This window comes from Lolium rigidum, chromosome 6 (genome assembly GCF_022539505.1).
Source record: "Lolium rigidum isolate FL_2022 chromosome 6, APGP_CSIRO_Lrig_0.1, whole genome shotgun sequence".
Lineage (NCBI taxonomy): Eukaryota > Viridiplantae > Streptophyta > Magnoliopsida > Poales > Poaceae > Lolium > Lolium rigidum.
The window spans coordinates 257,714,466-257,733,321 of record NC_061513.1 but is presented as its reverse complement, the minus strand read 5'-3'; the positions used below and the strand labels follow the sequence as shown (position 1 = coordinate 257,733,321).

At 47.4% G+C, this 18,856-nt stretch overlaps 1 protein-coding gene across 1 annotated transcript; it reads right to left on the bottom strand.

The window, feature by feature from the left end:
- Nucleotides 1-6,487: 6,487 nt before the first annotated feature.
- Nucleotides 6,488-14,787, bottom strand: LOC124660966. Its single transcript, XM_047198817.1, has 3 exons — nt 14,592-14,787; nt 14,091-14,508; nt 6,488-8,927 (listed from the first exon to the last, which is right to left on the bottom strand). The coding sequence occupies exons 1-3, from the start codon at nt 14,615-14,617 to the stop codon at nt 6,558-6,560; spliced, it is 2,814 nt and encodes a 937-aa protein (XP_047054773.1). The 5' UTR covers nt 14,618-14,787; the 3' UTR covers nt 6,488-6,557.
- Nucleotides 14,788-18,856: the final 4,069 nt, after the last annotated feature.

The window sequence follows — 18,856 nt, the reverse complement described above, 5'->3', positions numbered from 1 at the left end:
GCGTACAGGTCCAGCTTGTCGAGTCCTCGTGCTGGTCCACCTTCATAATTTGCATCGGGTATGGCAATGTCGAGTACCCGAAGGGTTATGCCCACGTCACACGCCGCCGGCTTCATCATCGTCGGAGATGGACGTGGAGCCGGACGTGCGGTTCGAGTTCGTCCTCGTCCTCAAGGGCGACCCGCGCGGCATCCAGAGGCTGCCGGACTCCTTCGCCGACTACGTCGCCGGCGACGATCGCCCGCGCACGATGCATCTGCGGGAGGCTGCGTGCGGCTACTACCGGTGGATCGTCGACGTGATCTACGACGCGCGCGGCAAGATGTACCTCAACATCGGCTGGGAGAAGTTCGCGCGGCACCACAGCCTCCAAGCTGGCTTCATCCTCCTGTTCTCCTACTTCGGCGACAGGGACATGAGCGTCAAGGTCTTCGACGAGACCCGGTGCCGCCGGGACTACCAGGGCGACAGCACCAACGAGGAGGACGACTGAGTGTTCTTTCTTCGCAGCGAACACGTGCACGGAGGTTTCTGGATGTTCGTCTCATCGGTAGAACCAACAAGGGCACCATCCTCCCGCTGGATTTTCCAGTTTAGGTGACTGGGTGTGCCCTCGAGTGTTCTTTCTTAGCAGCGAACACGAGAAACCTTCGATGCACGGCCTAGTTAGGTTTAGTTTCTTTGCAAAATTTTATATTTGTGTCCACGACGGTTCAAACTATGTATTAGTTTGTGGAAAACCATGTGCCTAACTGTGTTTTCATGTAAACCACGTTCCAAATTATGTATTAGTTTGTGGAAATTGAAATAAAAAAGCAAAAAAAAAGTATTTTAAATGTTTGGGGGAGGCGTTTGGGGGACGCGGCTGGGGAGCGACGTCCCCCAAACGCGGCACGAACAAAACACGTCCCCCAAACGCTCAATCCGGTGTGGTTTGGGGGACGCTTTGGGGGACGCGGCTGGAGATGCTCTTAAATGATGTGTAGTTGGGCTATTTGTTGTTTGTTAAAAGGCAAAGGCCCAAAGTAGCCTGGAAATATATGGGCTCTTAAAAGGGTACATCCCAACAAAAAATTGATTAGTATGCGTGCATTTCATAAAAGCAGGAATTAAAAAATGCTGAAAAAGGCAAAAGCCCGTAAAATAACTGGACCATAAAAAGGCCAGAGCATAAAACCGAAATGGACACCAAACATGCCAAGGCCCAAAACTCTAATGGACCTCAAAAAGGACAACGCCCAATTCGACATGCTGCGAAAAACACATGGCCCGAAAACAATTGGTAAAAAAAGGAAATTAAAAATAAAAAAAAATCCAACAAAAATTGGGCTCGTAACAGGTCATGGCCCAACAAAGGAAAAAAAATTCAACGTTACTGGGCTTGGCCCATACAACAGACTGAATGGATCGGGCTGATTTCAAATAACGACGTTTTCAAATCGTCACAATCTTTGCCACGTCGGATTGCCTACACGGGGAAGGCAACATTGAGCAACGATGCGCATTTAATTAATTAAGTGTCGTTGGCCTATGTATAGGGTTTAATTAGGATTAGGGGTTAGGGTTTAGGGTTTATGCCGGGTTAGCTAGGGTTTAGGGTTAGGTTTAGGGTTTAGCTAGGGGTTTAGTGTTTAGGGTTTAGGGATTATGGATTGAGGGTTTAGGGTTTAGCTAGGGGTTTAGTGTTTAGTGTTTAGGGTTTAGGGATTAAGGGTTTAGGGATCATCGATCGAGTGCATGCACGCACACATTATTAGAGGCATGCAGCTGCGCCTTTGCGCATCAAAGTGCATGCATATATATGTGTGTTGTTTTGGCCACCAACGATAGATCAAGAGAGAGAGATTGAAATCCCCAAGAATATATATATATATATATGTTCAAATGTATATAAAAATATATGCATGCATGCATTGTAGGCCATGCATGCACACTAATTATATATATATATATATATATATATATATTATGAGGCAACTTAATCAAATGTGTTTTCATATTCGAGAGAACTTGTCAAAATTCAAGTTAATCAATTTATCAACAATAAATATATAATTATTTAATGAATCTCAGGGAGATGTTATTCAACATGATCGACATAGGCCATATATATATTAATTGGTGTAAATATCTAGGGTTTGCTAGCTGCTATATATAGATCATGTTTTTATTAGATCGGGTAAGAGCACGTCAATCTCAGGACATGACAAATAGGCTGCGACGTAAACACATGCTGCGACGTAAATGCCTTCAAGAAGGTAACGACACGTAATGTCGCCATCGCCCACCAAGACCAAGGTCGGAGCACGGTTTTCACCGGCAGCCGTGCATCCACAACTCACCAAGTGTAGTGATGAGACAAGCAAAGACGATGCCTTTGACAAGGTAACGATGCTAAGAAACGCCGCCATCGCCCCGCAAGACCGAAGTCGAAGTGCAGTTTTCACCGGCTACCCTCGTCACCCCAAGCTTGTCGTCAACTGGATCTTCATCGCATGATCGGTGTGGTATACCAAGATACCCCACACCAGGTCCCAACATGGCCTTCTACCTCCGGACGAGGTAGTCGACGCAGACTTGTTCAAGGCCGACGCCCACATGATGTGGCAACTCTGCTGGACGCCGTTGCCTCCAGCCACCGTCACCGTGCATCATAATGGTTGCAGAGGTGGGGAGGGTGCCGCCTCGCCCCCTTGGTTGCTCCCAGTGGGCGCCTGCAACCGTCATGCCCCGCAACCTTTGGCTGGTGACGCCTTTAGTGGTGGTGGAGGGAGGAGAAAAGGGTGGGGAGGGGGCTAGAATGGCTGGCGGTGGGACCCCTGAGCGACGGGGTGCTGCTGCAGCACAGGGTCACGGTAGTAGGGGTCGATGTATAGATCTCTAGTATGGTCCAAAATGTAAGGCAAGACTGCACGCCAAAATACTTGTGACCTCTGAGGTCAAGGAAGAATAAGAGGCCGCACACGTTCAACCACCTCATTCTTTGCTTCGATCCTCCACCGGGCCTCGTAGAACATGTTTGTAGGCATCGCGATGTCGTAGAGGGAGACTCCTTTGGGTCTTTGGGGGCCTGAAACTATAGATGGCGGGTGGTGTACTCTTGCGGCAGCGCCCAGACTGGCTCATCCTGCTTCGCCTAAAGGAGCTGGCCTGCCTCTTCGGTTTTACGGGGCGCATGCGGCCACGCGGTGGCAATGTGCCCTGAGGCTCCATCGACTCGCGGATGGCGAGGATGCCACAGTTGGAGAATTTGTTCAGCTTTTCCTCATGGGCATCCTCGACAAAGATGAGGGGAGAGGCGTAAGGGGTTTGCGACATCACACCTACGCGGTGCCTGCAAAGACGGTTGTGCGGTGGTGAGTAGTGCACCCGTGCCCCCCCCCCCGTGGCTATCTGGTCGAGTACCACCACGAGCATGGGACCTGCCATGTTCTTGTTCTTCGGTGTGGCACTGATGCAGTCGTAATCCGCCAAGTCCCTCTCCCGATGCTCCTGGAAGAAGACGGACCAAGTGGTGTTGTTCTTCGGATTCCTCTGAGGATCATTGGGTTGCTCCGGCTCGAGCTTGTCGTAGATGTACTGGTGGATGGCCGCTATTGCTCCGCGCCTTGCTGCACCGGCGGGATAGGGATCTCACTGGCGCTAAGCCTCCATTTGCCATGGCAAAGCTTGTCTTGCGGCACCATGTAGCATACCTCGTACATGCGGCAGACCTCCTACTCATGGAGTTAGGGTCGGCCGAAGTCGTTGGCCGCCACTGGATCACCATAGAATCCCTTAGGCGTGGCTTCTTTCTGTTTATTCGGTGTTGGTGCTTCGGCGTTGATGAGGCGGTGAGGTGACCAAAACCGAGCAGAGAGGCAACAGAGTGACGAGCGGTGAGGTTAGGAGGGCCTTATTAAGGGAAGAAAAGGGCGCGGAGCCAAGCAGTGGGAACAAGCGGGAAGGTGAGCGGTGGCGCACAATAATGTCGTTGCGTGCTCCTCGATTGGATGGGAGGGCCACTCGCCTGAAAAACCTACCCCGTGGTTCGACATCATTTACTTCGTGCGTGAAGACAAGGCATGAGAGACGAAGCACCGAACAATAGGCATGTCAATAACAGGCGTGAGAGACCCCGAGAAGTTTTGTCTGTCCCATCTGGAGCCCCCGCTCGCCCCTCATGTGTTAGGTGCTATAGGGGGCGGTAGGAGATACCCTAACAATAGCACTAGTACAAACTCGATCCATCTGCGTCGGCCAAAGAATTAACGGAGGCTGCTTGGACAGGTGACGTGGGAACGTACCCATAGATGTTGTGTCGAGCTCTGGCAATGTGTCTCTCTGGCAATGTGCGAGCCAACTTTGGACGAGAAAAATGGGACATCGAGGCCATCCTCCTCCTGCAGGCAGCCAACCTTGATATGGTTGCAGACTCCATGGGCTTGGACGAGGAGGGATGTGCCCTCCGATATCACCTGGGAGATGATATCCTCGCTCTCGATAAGGCCGGTGAGGAATACTGGAGGAAACGCAGGCGTGTGATATTGACACTTAGGGGGCGCGATTCCTGCACAGCCTACTTCACACCATTGCGAGCGGGCGTAGGCGGAAATGTTCAATCCCTAGACTTATCACGGACCAGGGGAAGTCCATGATCAACTGGACCCGATGGATTATATCTACCATTTTTACGAGGGGCCTGATGGGGTCGAAGGGTAAAAGTAGGGTGTTTGCGCTCGATCAGCATCTTTGGGATAACGATAAGGCGATCTCATATGATGACAATCTAGCTATGGAGCTCACCTTCACTGATGAGGAGCTGCAGGAGGTGCTCCTCAACATGAAGCCTGACTCGGCACCAGGCCCGGACGGCCTGTTGGTCCTCTTTTTAAAGAGATTCTAGGGAATCTTGAGAGGCCCAATCCTACAAATCCTCAATGACTTCGCCCTGGGGAGGGTAGACATTGCTCGCCTTAACTGGGGACTGGGCCACGGTGTGCAAGCCAAAGGAGCTTGGGGTCTGGGATCCTCGGCACCAAATTCATGAACATTGCATTAATTTTTAAATGGATCTAGAAATTATACCAGGGGCGGAGGGCTTTTGGGTTGACCTCCTCCACGCTAAGTACATGGGAGGGAGGGACCTCTACTCGAGTGAGGTGCCCACTCACGGCTCTCAGTTTTAGAATGCCATCCAGAAGATAAAATGGTATTTCAAATTGGGGGCAAACATAAGGTTCGCAATGGGCAGCGAACCTTTTTCTGGTTTGACTGGTGGTCAGGGTCAGGCCCACTCCGAGCCAGATTGCCTAGGATGTTACCGTTCATCTCAGTCTTGGGGGCTAGGGTGCTAGACAGGGAGCCCGGGGAGTGGCGCATCTGGTTTAGGAGGCAATTCGGTCTCGCAGGGGCAGTCAAATGGGACAACCTATGCCGGGAGGTTCGGGCGCTTCCCACTGATTTGGAGGACGCTGTCTCATGTGCCCTTGATCCCTCCAGGATCTTCTCCACTAATTTAGTGTACCTTAGACTATCGCAAGGGGGCGACAGTGATGTCATTCAGGGATGTATGACGCACCAGAGTTGCACCTAAGATCAAGCCCGGGGGCGGCTTCCCTCATGTGAGCAGCTCGTCAAGCGACAGGGCCCATCCAACGGACTTTGCTCCTTGTGCGGAGAATGGGAGGACTGCAATCATATTTTCTTCTCATGCCCCATCGTTAGACTGATGTGTGTGGGAGTTAGGGAACTCCTCACGTGTGACTCAAACCCAACAAGGGCTGGGGACTTCATAGCACTCGCTCAGGGCTTGTTAGGTCCCCTTCGTAGGCTAGTGTGGCGGCCCAATGTTGGACCTGGATAGTGCGCAATAAACTAACTATAGAAGGAAAATTGATTGGTAGCCCGGCTGACGTGTTCTATCAAATGTCGATTCACATGCAGTGCTGGAGGATTCTAGTCAGACGGGTCAGACGGAAGGACAAGAAGCTCCTGGACTTGGACTTGGCAGTGGGAGACATCGTGTACGCGCGGGTACGGACTGAGCACACTTGACTACTGATCTTCACCGGCTTCAGCTTGCTATCTAGTTTCAGTGTGTGTCTATCCTGCACTATATATGCCCTGATGGATCTACGTGGGATCGTACCTTTGCATTTGGTGTTGTACGTCGACCAAGAGGCCTTCTATTTAAAAAGGTAGGAACGTACCCTGATTCCGCCGTGTCGTTCTCGAGATTCAGTCATGGTCGTGCGTGCATGCGACGCGTCAGCGATGACGACGACGATTTCCTCGCGGGATGTACATCATGTACCAACTTACTGTTGCCGTATCACCTTATCACCCTGACCTACCAGCATGTGGATGTGGCCCTGATCCGCCTGCTGGCAGCGCGCGTCACGAGAGGGACACGCACACGCTTGTCGCCTTTGAGCTGCACTCTCTACACTTGTAAGCAAAATGCAGTGAACATTTTTCAGAAGGCGAGAGAACTAGAAGAACGAAATTGAATAAAAGCAGTGCCAATGTTTATAGATTCATGCAGCTTCCAGTAACCAAAAGTTCCACAGAGGTTATTATGCTCCTTTGTTCTGAGACGCCGAAGCATTTGCGCTCCTACTACCAAAGGAAACACAGGAGTACACCGGCAAAGAATTGCCATCACCTGTGGTATCGTTTGGCACCAATATATGCTTCGCCCCAGGAGTGAGTTTCACTGGGCCTGATCTCTTCTGCGGGTAGCGACCAACCGATGAAGCATTGGAACTGCCAGGAACATCACTCCCCATTCTATTCTCTGAATTTCTGGATGAATGGGCTGCATCTCTTATGCTGTTAGAAGCTTCTTGAACTACACGGGTTGGATGGCTGAATGTAGAATTCACATAGTTAAGAGGGCGAGCTGAAGAGCTTGGTGGATGCACAATATGTTGCTGTGGCAAACTCCCATGGAGAACTGAAGATTGTGTCCCATGCTGTGGCAAACTCCCATGGAAAACTGAAGATGGTGTCCCATGCTGTCTGGTTGTAGGCCAAAATGAGGCTCTGGGTGACTCTGTCCTATTGACAGGATCAGCATAATAACGCCAAGGAGCCGGCGAATTCTGATGTGGTGCTGCACTGCGGTTATTGGGAAGAGGAGGACAGCCCAATAGAAAAGGCTGACTAGGCTGCGAGTTTGGAAAATTGCCAAACCTGTTTTCATATGGCGACCGATCTCCAGAAAATAAATTAGCTGCAGGGATTGGGTGACTGAAATCATTTGGAGTCCTGTAGCCCAGGTGTGCCTGACTTGTGCTTGAATGATATCTCGAAGAATGAATTGTACCGGTAGGATTTAGTGTAACACCGGGGAAACTTTGATGTTGTAAAGAGAGAAAAGGCTGTCCTTGCCGTGGCAACTCCAGGACAGCATTTGTCTTCCCATAGTCATTGGTGGAGGTACCTGTATGTTTCTGTCTAGTCACCGCAGACGTTTCACCCCTGGTTGTGCAAACTGCAAGATCTTTACCCATCAAACGAAGTGTCTGTCCCATAGAAGGACTACAGTCACGCTGAATGTTCAACTCACGAGATGACCAGAAAGGAAGCCTCCCGCCGGTCGAAAGCTGGGAGCCACCATGATTCAGATTAGTGCGGAACCCACTCTGGTGTTGTTGAATTGAGTCCTGAAATGTATGGCCTGGCAATGCACAAGGGGACATACTCATGGCGGTAGCATCTTTTACTGAAACATTACTGCGGTCACGATGAGTCTCACCAAGCTCTCTTAAGCTCAATGGAGTAAATTTCCCGCGGGTAGAGAGCTGGGAGCCACCATAATTCAGATTAGTGTGGAACACATTCTGGTGCTGTTGAAATGAACCCTGAAATGTATGGTCTGACAATGCACAAGGGGACATACTCGTAGTCAAAGTATCTTTTACTGAGACATTACCACAGTCACGATGAGTCTCACCAAGCTCTCTTAAGCTCAATGGAGGACCAACAATATCTATGCCAGAAACCTCGGCTTGCTCAGCTCGCAACAATGTGCCTCCTGAACTTGTGTTCCTTACACTTCCTGAGTCAGCTGCAGGTAGTTGGTTTGCTAATCTGTGTGACTCAAAAGACAAATTCCTCCAGTGTTCTCTCCCATCAGGCAGATATGGTACCTCAGAATTTGAATTATACGTGTAGTTCAAATCCGTAGTTTCTGGTACAGCCTCCTCATTCAGATCAAGCAAATGTAAGGACAGCTCTGTGTTACTAGGCTTAGGAGAATCCTCATGATTTGAATTCAGATTTGCTTCCTTACTCTTAGTGATGGCTTCCTCCGGTATATGAGAACTACAACTTTCTGCAATTATGCATTTGTTTCCTTCAGTAGAAGAATCCTCATGATTTGAACACAAATTTGCTTCTTTAGTCTTAGTGACGACTTCCTTGGGCATATGAAAACTACTATTGTCTGTAGTTATGCATTTGTCTCCTTCAGTAGACGCGGATGATGATGATGACGACGACGAAGAAGCCAAAGCATCTGAAAACAGCTTGCTGAGACTTCGCCGTTTGGGCAGCTCACAACTTTGCATATCACTGCCAAGTATATTATCCGCTTCAGAGAATTTGACCCGCTTCACTGATTTGCGGCAGAGTTCTATCACTTTCTTGCCTTTTGAATTGCCACGTTTCGCCTTGACCATTTTGACAGATGTGCGCTTTATCTTCAGTATGCTTTGCCTTGGGAGATGTTTTTCCATGTCTCGTGGTTTCCGCACTTTGTCAGCCTTATTACTGTCGATGCACTTATCTGTGTCAGGCTTCTTCATTGTATTATGGATCTTCTCCTGCTTCCTTTTCCTAGATATATTTTCAATCTCTTTTCTGAGATGTTGTGAAGCTTCAGGTTTCTGCGATGGCTTTGTAGCAAATCCATCAGCCATATTTGGATTTTCCAGTGCTTCCTACATACATAATTGAGCATTATTATTGGAAACCATCACATACATATAACTGTTAATACAGAAAATTCATGAGCATAATCGAGGAACATTATTGAAACTATAGGATTCATATAACTTTGCATAAAAAAATAAATGGCACACTTCATGATTACGACATGTATACCATTTTCAAACAAAACACCGGGAAAATGGGACACTCTTGATGGAAAAGTGATTGAATATATATAATCTGTTATTTTAATTAATTTCGAATAGGAAAAGTTATCACAACTGTGTTATAAAGAAATGAGGTTGGTGTTGCAGGCTTGCAGCTACGTGATGAACCATGCTTTTACACCCATGTAAAATTCACAACCTTCAATGTACTTGTGTAGATACAGCTTGTTAATGACTTAATGTCAGCCTCGCTTGTTAATGTCTATCCTTAGGAAAAAGATAGCTTTAAGATCATATACGAAAGTAACATTCCTGTTAACACTAATACATTGACATGATACATATAGGGGTTGTGATGGAGACCTAATGTGCCTCTAACACTTTATGTAGGATTTTTTTTTATTCAAACATGGTTATGTACTGTTGGATAAATGTGAAAAACAATTACAAGGTTCGACATTGTTGATGCAGAAATATTAGTTAGTAGACATACAAGTGAGTTATAGATTATATACTGCTTGAATTTAGGACCTAATGCTGAAATGCGAATAGTAGAATCTCCTGTTGGAGACACCAAACTTTACGGTATGGTTCTACATAATCAAGTGCCATTAAATAGACACACCATTGTGAATGATATACAAAAATGGAACCATGTCCTGCATTCGAGCAGCAATTAAAATATGCTTAGTCGAAAGGACTAAGTGCACATATATCAGTTCAGATAGAAAATTTTGTACATAATTCCTCATAGTACTGGGTTATTGTACTAAAGGTTGTGTTTTAAACATACACCGCTTGAACCACATCCTGGCACACTTGCATGCACCTCAGAAAAAAGGTGTGGAAGCATACCAATTGTCCAGGAGCAAATCTAAGAAAAAATCGCTCAGTTGTAAGCGAATATGTGGGCACTTTGCTCTTACACTGTTCAAAGACAATCCAAATTGATGCCACCTGATGCCAAACGTGTGCACCAAGTGGACCCAAGATGTCAGAAGGTTGGGTCAGCTAAAAGTAACAACCAGGTGTAAAGCAGAATTCTAGAGTTCTAATCCAGTATTGTTAACTGTTGAGAAAAGTTCAGGATGGTGTCTAGCATCAGAACAGGAGAATCTATGGACAAATATAAGACATACACACTCTTCTCAATCTCAAGTTGCATGTATGGCAGACACCACCAATCCCAACATTTTGAAATAAACACAAGCACCCCAAACAGAGAATTTTCAGCATCGGGACTGAGAATGAGACTGAAATGTGTCTCCATGTAGGCGCACATCCTCAATCATTTAAGCAAGGTAGCCATGATGTCAATGCCTCCTACGCATCCATGGTGCATGGAAATATTTTCAATCGTTGGTGAGCAGACTCTGATTGCGCTGAGGCCCCAGCTGTGGTATACCTCTAGCTCGCGAAGGTGAGGACACCGCAATGAGCATGTCAGCCTGAGATCTATGGCCTCTCCAGCACAGGGAAATGAACACCTCCGCCGGCGGTAATAGATAGATGTTTTCAGCATCCAGCTTTGATCGAGGTAATGTGGATGAGCAGGGGAGCTCGATAGCAATGTCACCATCTCTGGTGTGGCCCCAAACCTCAAAGACAAGATCCGTCAGGGCAAGCCTCTTGTTGGCAGCAAGTAGCAAAGATATGTGGGCAGGATCAACGGTCTGTCGCTTTTAGATTTTTATTTTGAGGTGGAAGAGGTCAGGGCAAACGACCTGGCTGCACTAAGAGCGTCCAATGCTATATCAGGGAAAGAGAGCTCGGTGAGGTGCATCCAAAAGCCACACCATGGGCAGGAGAGGGAGGCGGCACAAACACAATAGAGGCGAACCAGGACCTGAGCAGCATGTCATCTGGAAGGGTGCTCATCAAGCCCGGTCAGGCACAGCGACGAGGCCGGCAACGAGGGCGAGCTGAGGGATGGGGATGTGACCTGAGGCGACACGTCGACTGCAGCTCCATCGCTCAATACTTTCACAATCACAGGACACCGCAGATATGCGTGCATACTCGGTTGCCTTGTTTGGGGAACATAGAGAGAGAAGGGAGAGAAAGAGAGCGCTTTAATGGAAAAAGTTGGCACTGTGAGTGTTGAGACCACATATGAGGCCAAAGGATGCACCCAGTGAGTGTTGGCACCAAGTAGCCAAGATAAGCGGGCAGGAGTATCGCTTCGGAATTTTTATTTTGAGGTGAGAGTGGGCATGGCAAACGACCTGGCTGCAACGAGAGCATCCCGCGCGATATCGTGGAAGGAGAGCTTGGTGAGGTGCGTCTAGAGGCCACCCTACCGGCGAAGAGGGCGGCGGAACATGGCACAATGGAGGCGAACCAGCCTGAGAAGCATGTCATCCAGAAGGATACTGATTAAGCCGGTCCATCGCCGTCCGGGCAGCAACAAGGCCAGCAACAACGGCGAGCTCCGGGAGGTGGTTGCAACCTAAGGTGACACCTCGACCGCAGCTCCATCGCTCAATTCTTTCACAATGAGAGGGCACCACAGGTACAACGTGGATACTCATTACTCTTGTTTGGGCAACACAGAGCGAGCGGGGAGAGAAAGAGGAAGAGAGCGCTTTCATGGAAAGGGGTGGAACTTAGAGGAGGCACTAGTGAGTGTTAGCACCAAGTAGCGAATATACACAGGCCTAATCAAAATTGTGCCACTTGGGGGGTTTTTATTTTGAGGTGGGAGAGGGCAGGGAAAACAACCTGACCACGTCGAGAGTGTCCGGTGTGATATCGCAGAAGGAGAGTTGGTGACGTACGTCCATTGGCCACACCACCGGCGGGACAGGGGTGCGGTGAGGGCAGAGGCGTAGCAGATGCGAACCAGGACTTGAGAAGCATATCAACCGGAAGGGTGCTGATCAAGCCCGCTCCGCCACCATCAGGCTAGTGACAAGACCGTGCACGAAACCCTCCTTCACATCCGGCATGGATAACTCCTCCGTTCGTGCCCACCGAGGTCGTGGATAAATTGGCCATTAATGGTACGGGGAATGAGACTTGAACCCAAGACCTAGGCGCTCTAATACCCATGTTAGATATATACCAACTAACTATTCCAAAATATCAATCTGATGGAAAATGGTGGAATAATATACTTAAGTGCATGAAAAACTAATCTTAACAAACATGAATTGATACTAAACTAAAAACAGTTTATAGTTTGGACATGTTCACATCCATATGCAAACTAAGTAACAAATTGTGTGATAAATATATCCATACACGCACCTACTAGATTTTAAAATAGTGTAAATAACAAATATAAAAAAAATAGTCAGTAGGTCAGGTAAAAAATACTCAATGAAGTCATGGTCAAACAAATATGTTGAGAACATATTTTTATCCACACGTTAAGGGAATCCATATCATTGGGCCAAAGGTTTCAAAAATAGGTTGCTCTCAATTCTACGTTTGTATTCACCGGGTTCACCGGGCAGTGCGCCCATGCCTTCCCACCATATCTATCTCTTGTAAACATCTCCTGATTAGTTTATTTAGTAAGTATGTGTAATACATATCCCAAAGTATGACTATTATGATTTTAACTTTTGAGAAAAGAGAGAAGGAAAACAAACCATCAAGTAACGAAAATGAAAGGATAGGCTGATATTTTATATTGTGATGGAATGATCAAGAGAACATATTGAGAACCACAGCACCCTACAGAGTATCCTCTTAAATTCATGACACATTATGTGAGTGCCTGCTCTAGCCCAGTCAACTAGCTAATTATTTGAACACTTCCTAAGAGAATACAAACAGCAGACGATGCATCAGCATCATGGAAAACATACGGTGATAGGCTGACTGTGACCACCACCATCTTGTAAGCACTGTTCATATGGTTACTATCATGCGCAATTTCTAGACATTGACAAACTATAGAACAGTTTTTAAAACAAGAGATGAATAAAAGTATCAGATAAGCAATGGTGAAGTCCCTTATCCAATTGGAAAACGCAGAAAAACGCAAATAAAAGTACAGTATCAGATAAGCGATTTGGTAGAATGCCCGCTCCACGTCCCATTCTTGTGATAAAGTCTCGTGTATGGGTCGGTAGTCGGGACCCAGCTGAAATGTTCAAGAGGGGACACAAGTACGCAGCTCACAACTCACCGTGCATGGTGTTAGAAAAGGCAACACGATACACCATGTACTATTAAGATATGGTACAAATGCTGCTGCAGTACCAGCTAAGCTGTCGAGTACAACAACTACAAGTCTAGCTGGTCATCATAGTCTAGCCGATTATTATTGATTGTTGATCTTACTTCAGTGCATGAGTGGCTGCGAGAATGTAAGTATCTCACCACCAAGTCCCCCACACTGTAATATGGTGTCAACCCAGCTCGATCCAATCGTTAACAGTGAACAAATTAAGCATGAAATAACACTATCCACATATACCAAACAGTCACGGGGTAGCAAATGTAATGATGCCAAAGAAAGAAAACATAACGAGCATTCCAACTTTATCGCTTAGCACACTAGGCTAGCAGCTTTGACCAGCAAATCATCGTGCGCTGAGTGCCCACAGGTCGCAGCCTTGTTGAAGAACAAGCTAGGCCTGGTTCAGATTAGCAACCGAGTTCGGCACGGTACGCACAATCCATACATAAAATATCCTGCGAGTCGACAGGCCGGTCCCATAAATTGGCCCCCATAATAAGTATGCATCCACAGACTGCAACCAGATTAGCTACTACTAATACTAGCTAGCAATAACATTGCGACATGGGACATCAACAATCTAATGATATTGTCCGAATCCTCGATCTTGTAGAGCTAAGAAAGCATCAAACCAACCGAGTACTGTGGAGCAAGTCAATCTAAATCTAAATCTAAATCAATAATTTCACCCGACTACCGAGCAGATCAAAAGTAAAATCAGCTAAAAATACGCAGGAATAATAGCAGACGATATCATTGCATAGACAGGCAAGCGACAGAGATGGGTTCGGCCTGGGCTGGGCTGGACCACGTACCTTTCTGGTCTCGAAATTCCCCTCGGCCTCGCGACCTCCGCTGCCGTCCGCCGACGCAGCCGCCTCATCCTCCCCCTCCTCCTCTTGCAGTCTCCTCTTCCGCTTCTTCTCCTCCTTGGCCCGCCTCACGATGGCCAGCAGCGCCTCGTCGTCCTCCGCCTCGGTTTGCTCGTCGTCGGAGGGCGGCTCGGCCAAGGGGGGTGCCGCGGCGAAGAGGTCAGAGATGGAGCGCTTCTTCTTCGGCGGCTTCGCTTTTGGCGACCTCCGCGGGGATGGCGACGGACCAGCAGCTACGGCGGAGGCGAGCTCGTCCGCCCACCACCGGAACCTCGGGGCCTCGATAGGAGGGAGAGCCTTCATGCCCAGGGGACGCCGCCCCTCCGCCGCTTGTTCGGTCCTCTTGCTCGCCGCGAACCCCCTAAGGACAGATCACAGACGGAGATCAGGTAAAAAAACGCAGTACTACCAGAAAACCGAAGAAGTTGGGTCTTCCACACGGACCTGATGGAGAACGCGGCGGCGGCCATGGATGCGACGTCGGCCGGCTCCGGCGGAGCAAATCTGCGTGGGATTCGCCACAAGTTTTGGGGGAGACGAGGAGTAGACTGGAAGGAAGGAAGAAAAGATGTGCCCGGGATGGAAAAGGAAGATTGTATTTAAAGCACGCAGCAATTTACGATACGGAATTAAATATTCCGGATGGCTCGCACTTCGAGGCGAATAATTTACCCTTTCCCGCTCCCACATCGATTATTTGGCGACTTAAGCATTTTTTTACTGTCCTGGCTCGCCTCGGTGTCGTGAGCATGAGACCCACAACCCATTTACTACAGCAGACAGCGACGTGTGATGGACAGCGCCCAAGTTGTTTTTCCCTTTTGAGTTCAAAAAAAAAAAAGTTGTTTTTCCCTTTAATTTGTGTGGTCGTTGACGTGGGTAGATGTGAATTAGTGTGCTCACAACTCTGGCCTACCCAAGCATACAGGTACAGTCACGGTTCTGTGCCTCGGCTACATGCGTTTCAAAAGTACTCCATATGATATAAGCCAACATTATCAATGGCGACTCCCTCCTCTCCACCCACCCATGGCGACTCCAATGGCGATCTGCACTTCCCACCCCAGTAAACCTACCCTAGCCAACGCATCAACTTCCTCTACACCATGGATCGATCTGAAGACTCCAATCTGCTTGCCCTCCGGCTAGATCTCACCGCTGGAAACTCATTCAGATCTCAGGTTCGTGACAAATTCCACTCATCAGTGTGCCCTTCTTCCCCATACCACGGTTTTTCCTTGGTGATCTCGTTTGGACGTGCCAATTTTAATCTTACCAATGTCAATGTGGGTCTAGCACTATCTGCTTGTCTAGGAGATCCTTTTGATTCATTTCGTGTGGCCTGCATTAGAGATCGTGTGTTCATTTTCGATGTATGTTCCAAAGAGATCGGCTTCATGATCTGCAACCTCAAATCTTATTCATGCAAAGATTTCGTCTGTTTTTTTCACCTATGGAGTAATGGTGGACCGAATTGGAAGAGAGAAGAAAAAAGTTGGTATTTGGAACAGGATAATGAATGGACACTGGTAAGCCATAAGACACCTCGTCCACAATTTTTCAGAGATCAAGAATATCCTCGTAGACCAAGACACCAGGATATGGCGAGATCATCTCCATATTTTAGATCTAGAGTTGCCCTTGACAGACAGGATGATCATCGGGCTAACAACAGAGTGGTTCCAGATATCGCCAACGGTGTAGTCTCAAATTCAAATCTGCAACGTTCACCAGGATCTCTGCCTAATCACCTCACGCGGCCTGCATATGATAATGGGCCTCTAGAACAAAATGATTTTTTACGTACTAGAGATAGATTCTGTTTCAAATGTCTTGCAGATAATCATTGGGTTCGTGACTGCAAAAACCAAATCAGATGCCGTAGTTGCTATAATTATGGGCATATTGCCAAGAATTGTTTATCCAGACGAAACAGAAACCCAATCTATCGGATCAAAAGTGCCCACGACAACGGAATTCCGAGACCGCATATAAATCCCCTCAAAACCCTACGCCGATATCTACAGCGATACAATCTACCCCTTCTCACGTTTCGAAACCCCTCCATCTACACCTTCCATGGCGAACTATCCAGCTTGATCCAGCTCCTCACGTCCCTCGCTGGGATGCAAGCCATCCCTCCGGGCCCCCTACGATCCCAACGCAGCTATGTCTTCCTCGGTGGTGAGCCACCAATGCATGCCGACGACCGGCGTCGCCACTCTCACACCGTAGCCCGAAGATGGAGACTTCTTGGGAGTGGTGGCCACGATCGGCCTGCATCTGCATGATCTTGGTATTCAGGTACGCAGCACCTCAAAATGTGCCATGGGGACAGCCCTGATCAGATTCTCCACTGTCACAGATAGAGATGCTGCGGTAGGAGGCAGTCCTTATTTTATTGGAGATTCAGTGCTTAGATTTGTTAATGAGGATTGTGGGACTAATAAGCGTAGTTCTGTTCTCACACATGATGTTTGGTGTATGTCGCTCAATTATCCACAAGAACTCGGGAACCCGAATCGTTATGCGTACCTTTGTACCTTTTGGGAGATTTCGGTGTGGAATAAGGATATGTCCAACGGAGCTAGGATCCTGGTCAAATTTAGGGCACACAATATTGACACTTTGCCTCTCGGCATTGTTGTGGGTAAGAATGTGGCTGATGACGGCCATGTGGATACTTGGACCTGTCCCTTGATTCTGCTCTCCACCACCATGCTTGGAGGATATGCTGGAGATGAAGACCCGTTACCACCAAACGGTGCCAACCCTCATCCTATTCCACTTGTGCATGCTGGTTTCTGGCATGATTTAAACATGGATAACGAGATGAATGAGATACCTATGGCACAGAATCAGGCTGCAGTTCCAGTAGCCAATGCACATGTTGCTGAGATGAACATCAATCCTGCTACTCCTCGTTGCCGCAGATCCGAGAGCCAATGCACTCCGCCCAAGACGATAACTTCATCCCGAGCCCGGAGGCTGAGCATGCCCCGAGCACCATCACTCATCTCACCAATTTAATCACCAGGATCATGGATACTGAGGTTGATCATGAGATGATACAGAAACTGAAAGGCAGTCAGGTTAATGGAGCCACTATCAATCTGGAAGAAGCCGTTGTCAATGGGGTGGAAGTCATGAAGTGTATGATTGAGATCAACACCGTACTCGCAAACTATGCACCACCTTCTCGAACCAATACAGCAAGAGCAGGAATCACAAAGACAATAATTCGGACAGTGATGTGGTGGTCATATCTCGAACCAGCCAATTTCAACAAGCGTAAACGTAAACGAGTGATACCAAGAGATGTTAGTTCGATCGTAAGGAGCAGGAGACTTGCTATCAAGGCGTAAGGATACAAGGACAAAGCCAGTGCAAGTGCTCGTAACTATCAAAGGGGTTCAGCCCCTAAATCCGGGAAGCAGATTTGAGGCAACAATGACCAACCACGAGATCTGCTCCTCCACCCGATCCGCCACTTGAGACGATGCAGGCTATTGGGACAAGGTTTTGTCGGATACCTCCCGGTGAGATGTCTACGACTGCCATGAACTATGATAGTTCCGATGAATAAGTCAATCCGCAATGTACTCTGGCCTAGATGTAGAGGCACTAGCTACATCACTATCTTAGTTTTCCATCTTTGCTTATCGGCTTGTTATTTCCGAATTTTACTTGCTTTGTAAGAACCATATATCCCTTGAGTTTCCATATATTTGAGATATCATTTGTTTATGGCTATCCTTTGGGCTGTGTTTGCTCTAGAACATATCCTATGATCTATCTCTCGGGAAGTAATAAACCACCCCTGCTATCCTCCTGTTCCATCTCTTTGCCCCCGTATCCTCATGTGTTCATGCAAGAGTTTATAATGTCGCACTCGATATTATTCATACTACTCGTTTTTAAAGAATATAAATATGAATAGAACACTACACATCATGGATTGGAACGTCGGAGGTATTAATTCTACGTAAAGATGTGATGATCTAGCTAATAAAATAAGCCAAAGCAATCCCTCCATTATCTCGTCTCCAAGAAACAAAGAAAGAATCTTTTGACGAGTGCTTACCTCAAAAAATTCTGTTCTAGACGTCCGAACCAATTTGCCCGCCAACCCTCTATTGGACTTTCTCGGTGGCATCATAACTATATGGAATGGATCTCTCTTTCTCGGCACGATTATCAGCCGGACAAAATTCCAAATTACTCGTGAAACTTCAATGCAATGCCTCACAAGATATTTTATATATTACTAATGTATATGCTCCCCGTGATACTCGAAGGAAGAACGGAATTTATTGACTGGTTTATGACACTTGATTCTAGCATGTATGATCTCTCGGATGATTATGGGAGATTTTAATATGATCCGAAGCACATCCGACGTAAACGCACTGTGGGGCAATCTCGCTAATATCCTACAGCTCAACTCTATTATACAAGAACATGATTTGGAAGAAATCCCACTGAAAGGTAGAAACTATACCTGGTCCAATATGCAAGACAATCCTCTCTTAGAGAAACTTGACTGGATTTTCACATCTCATAATTGGACTGTTCATTTCCCTAATACCCTGGCAACTCCTATGGCAAGATTGGGATCAGACCATGTCCCTATTTTAATTCAAATAGGAACAGAGATTCACAGAGCAAATATATTCAGATTTGAAGAATATTGGATAGAATTTGATGGA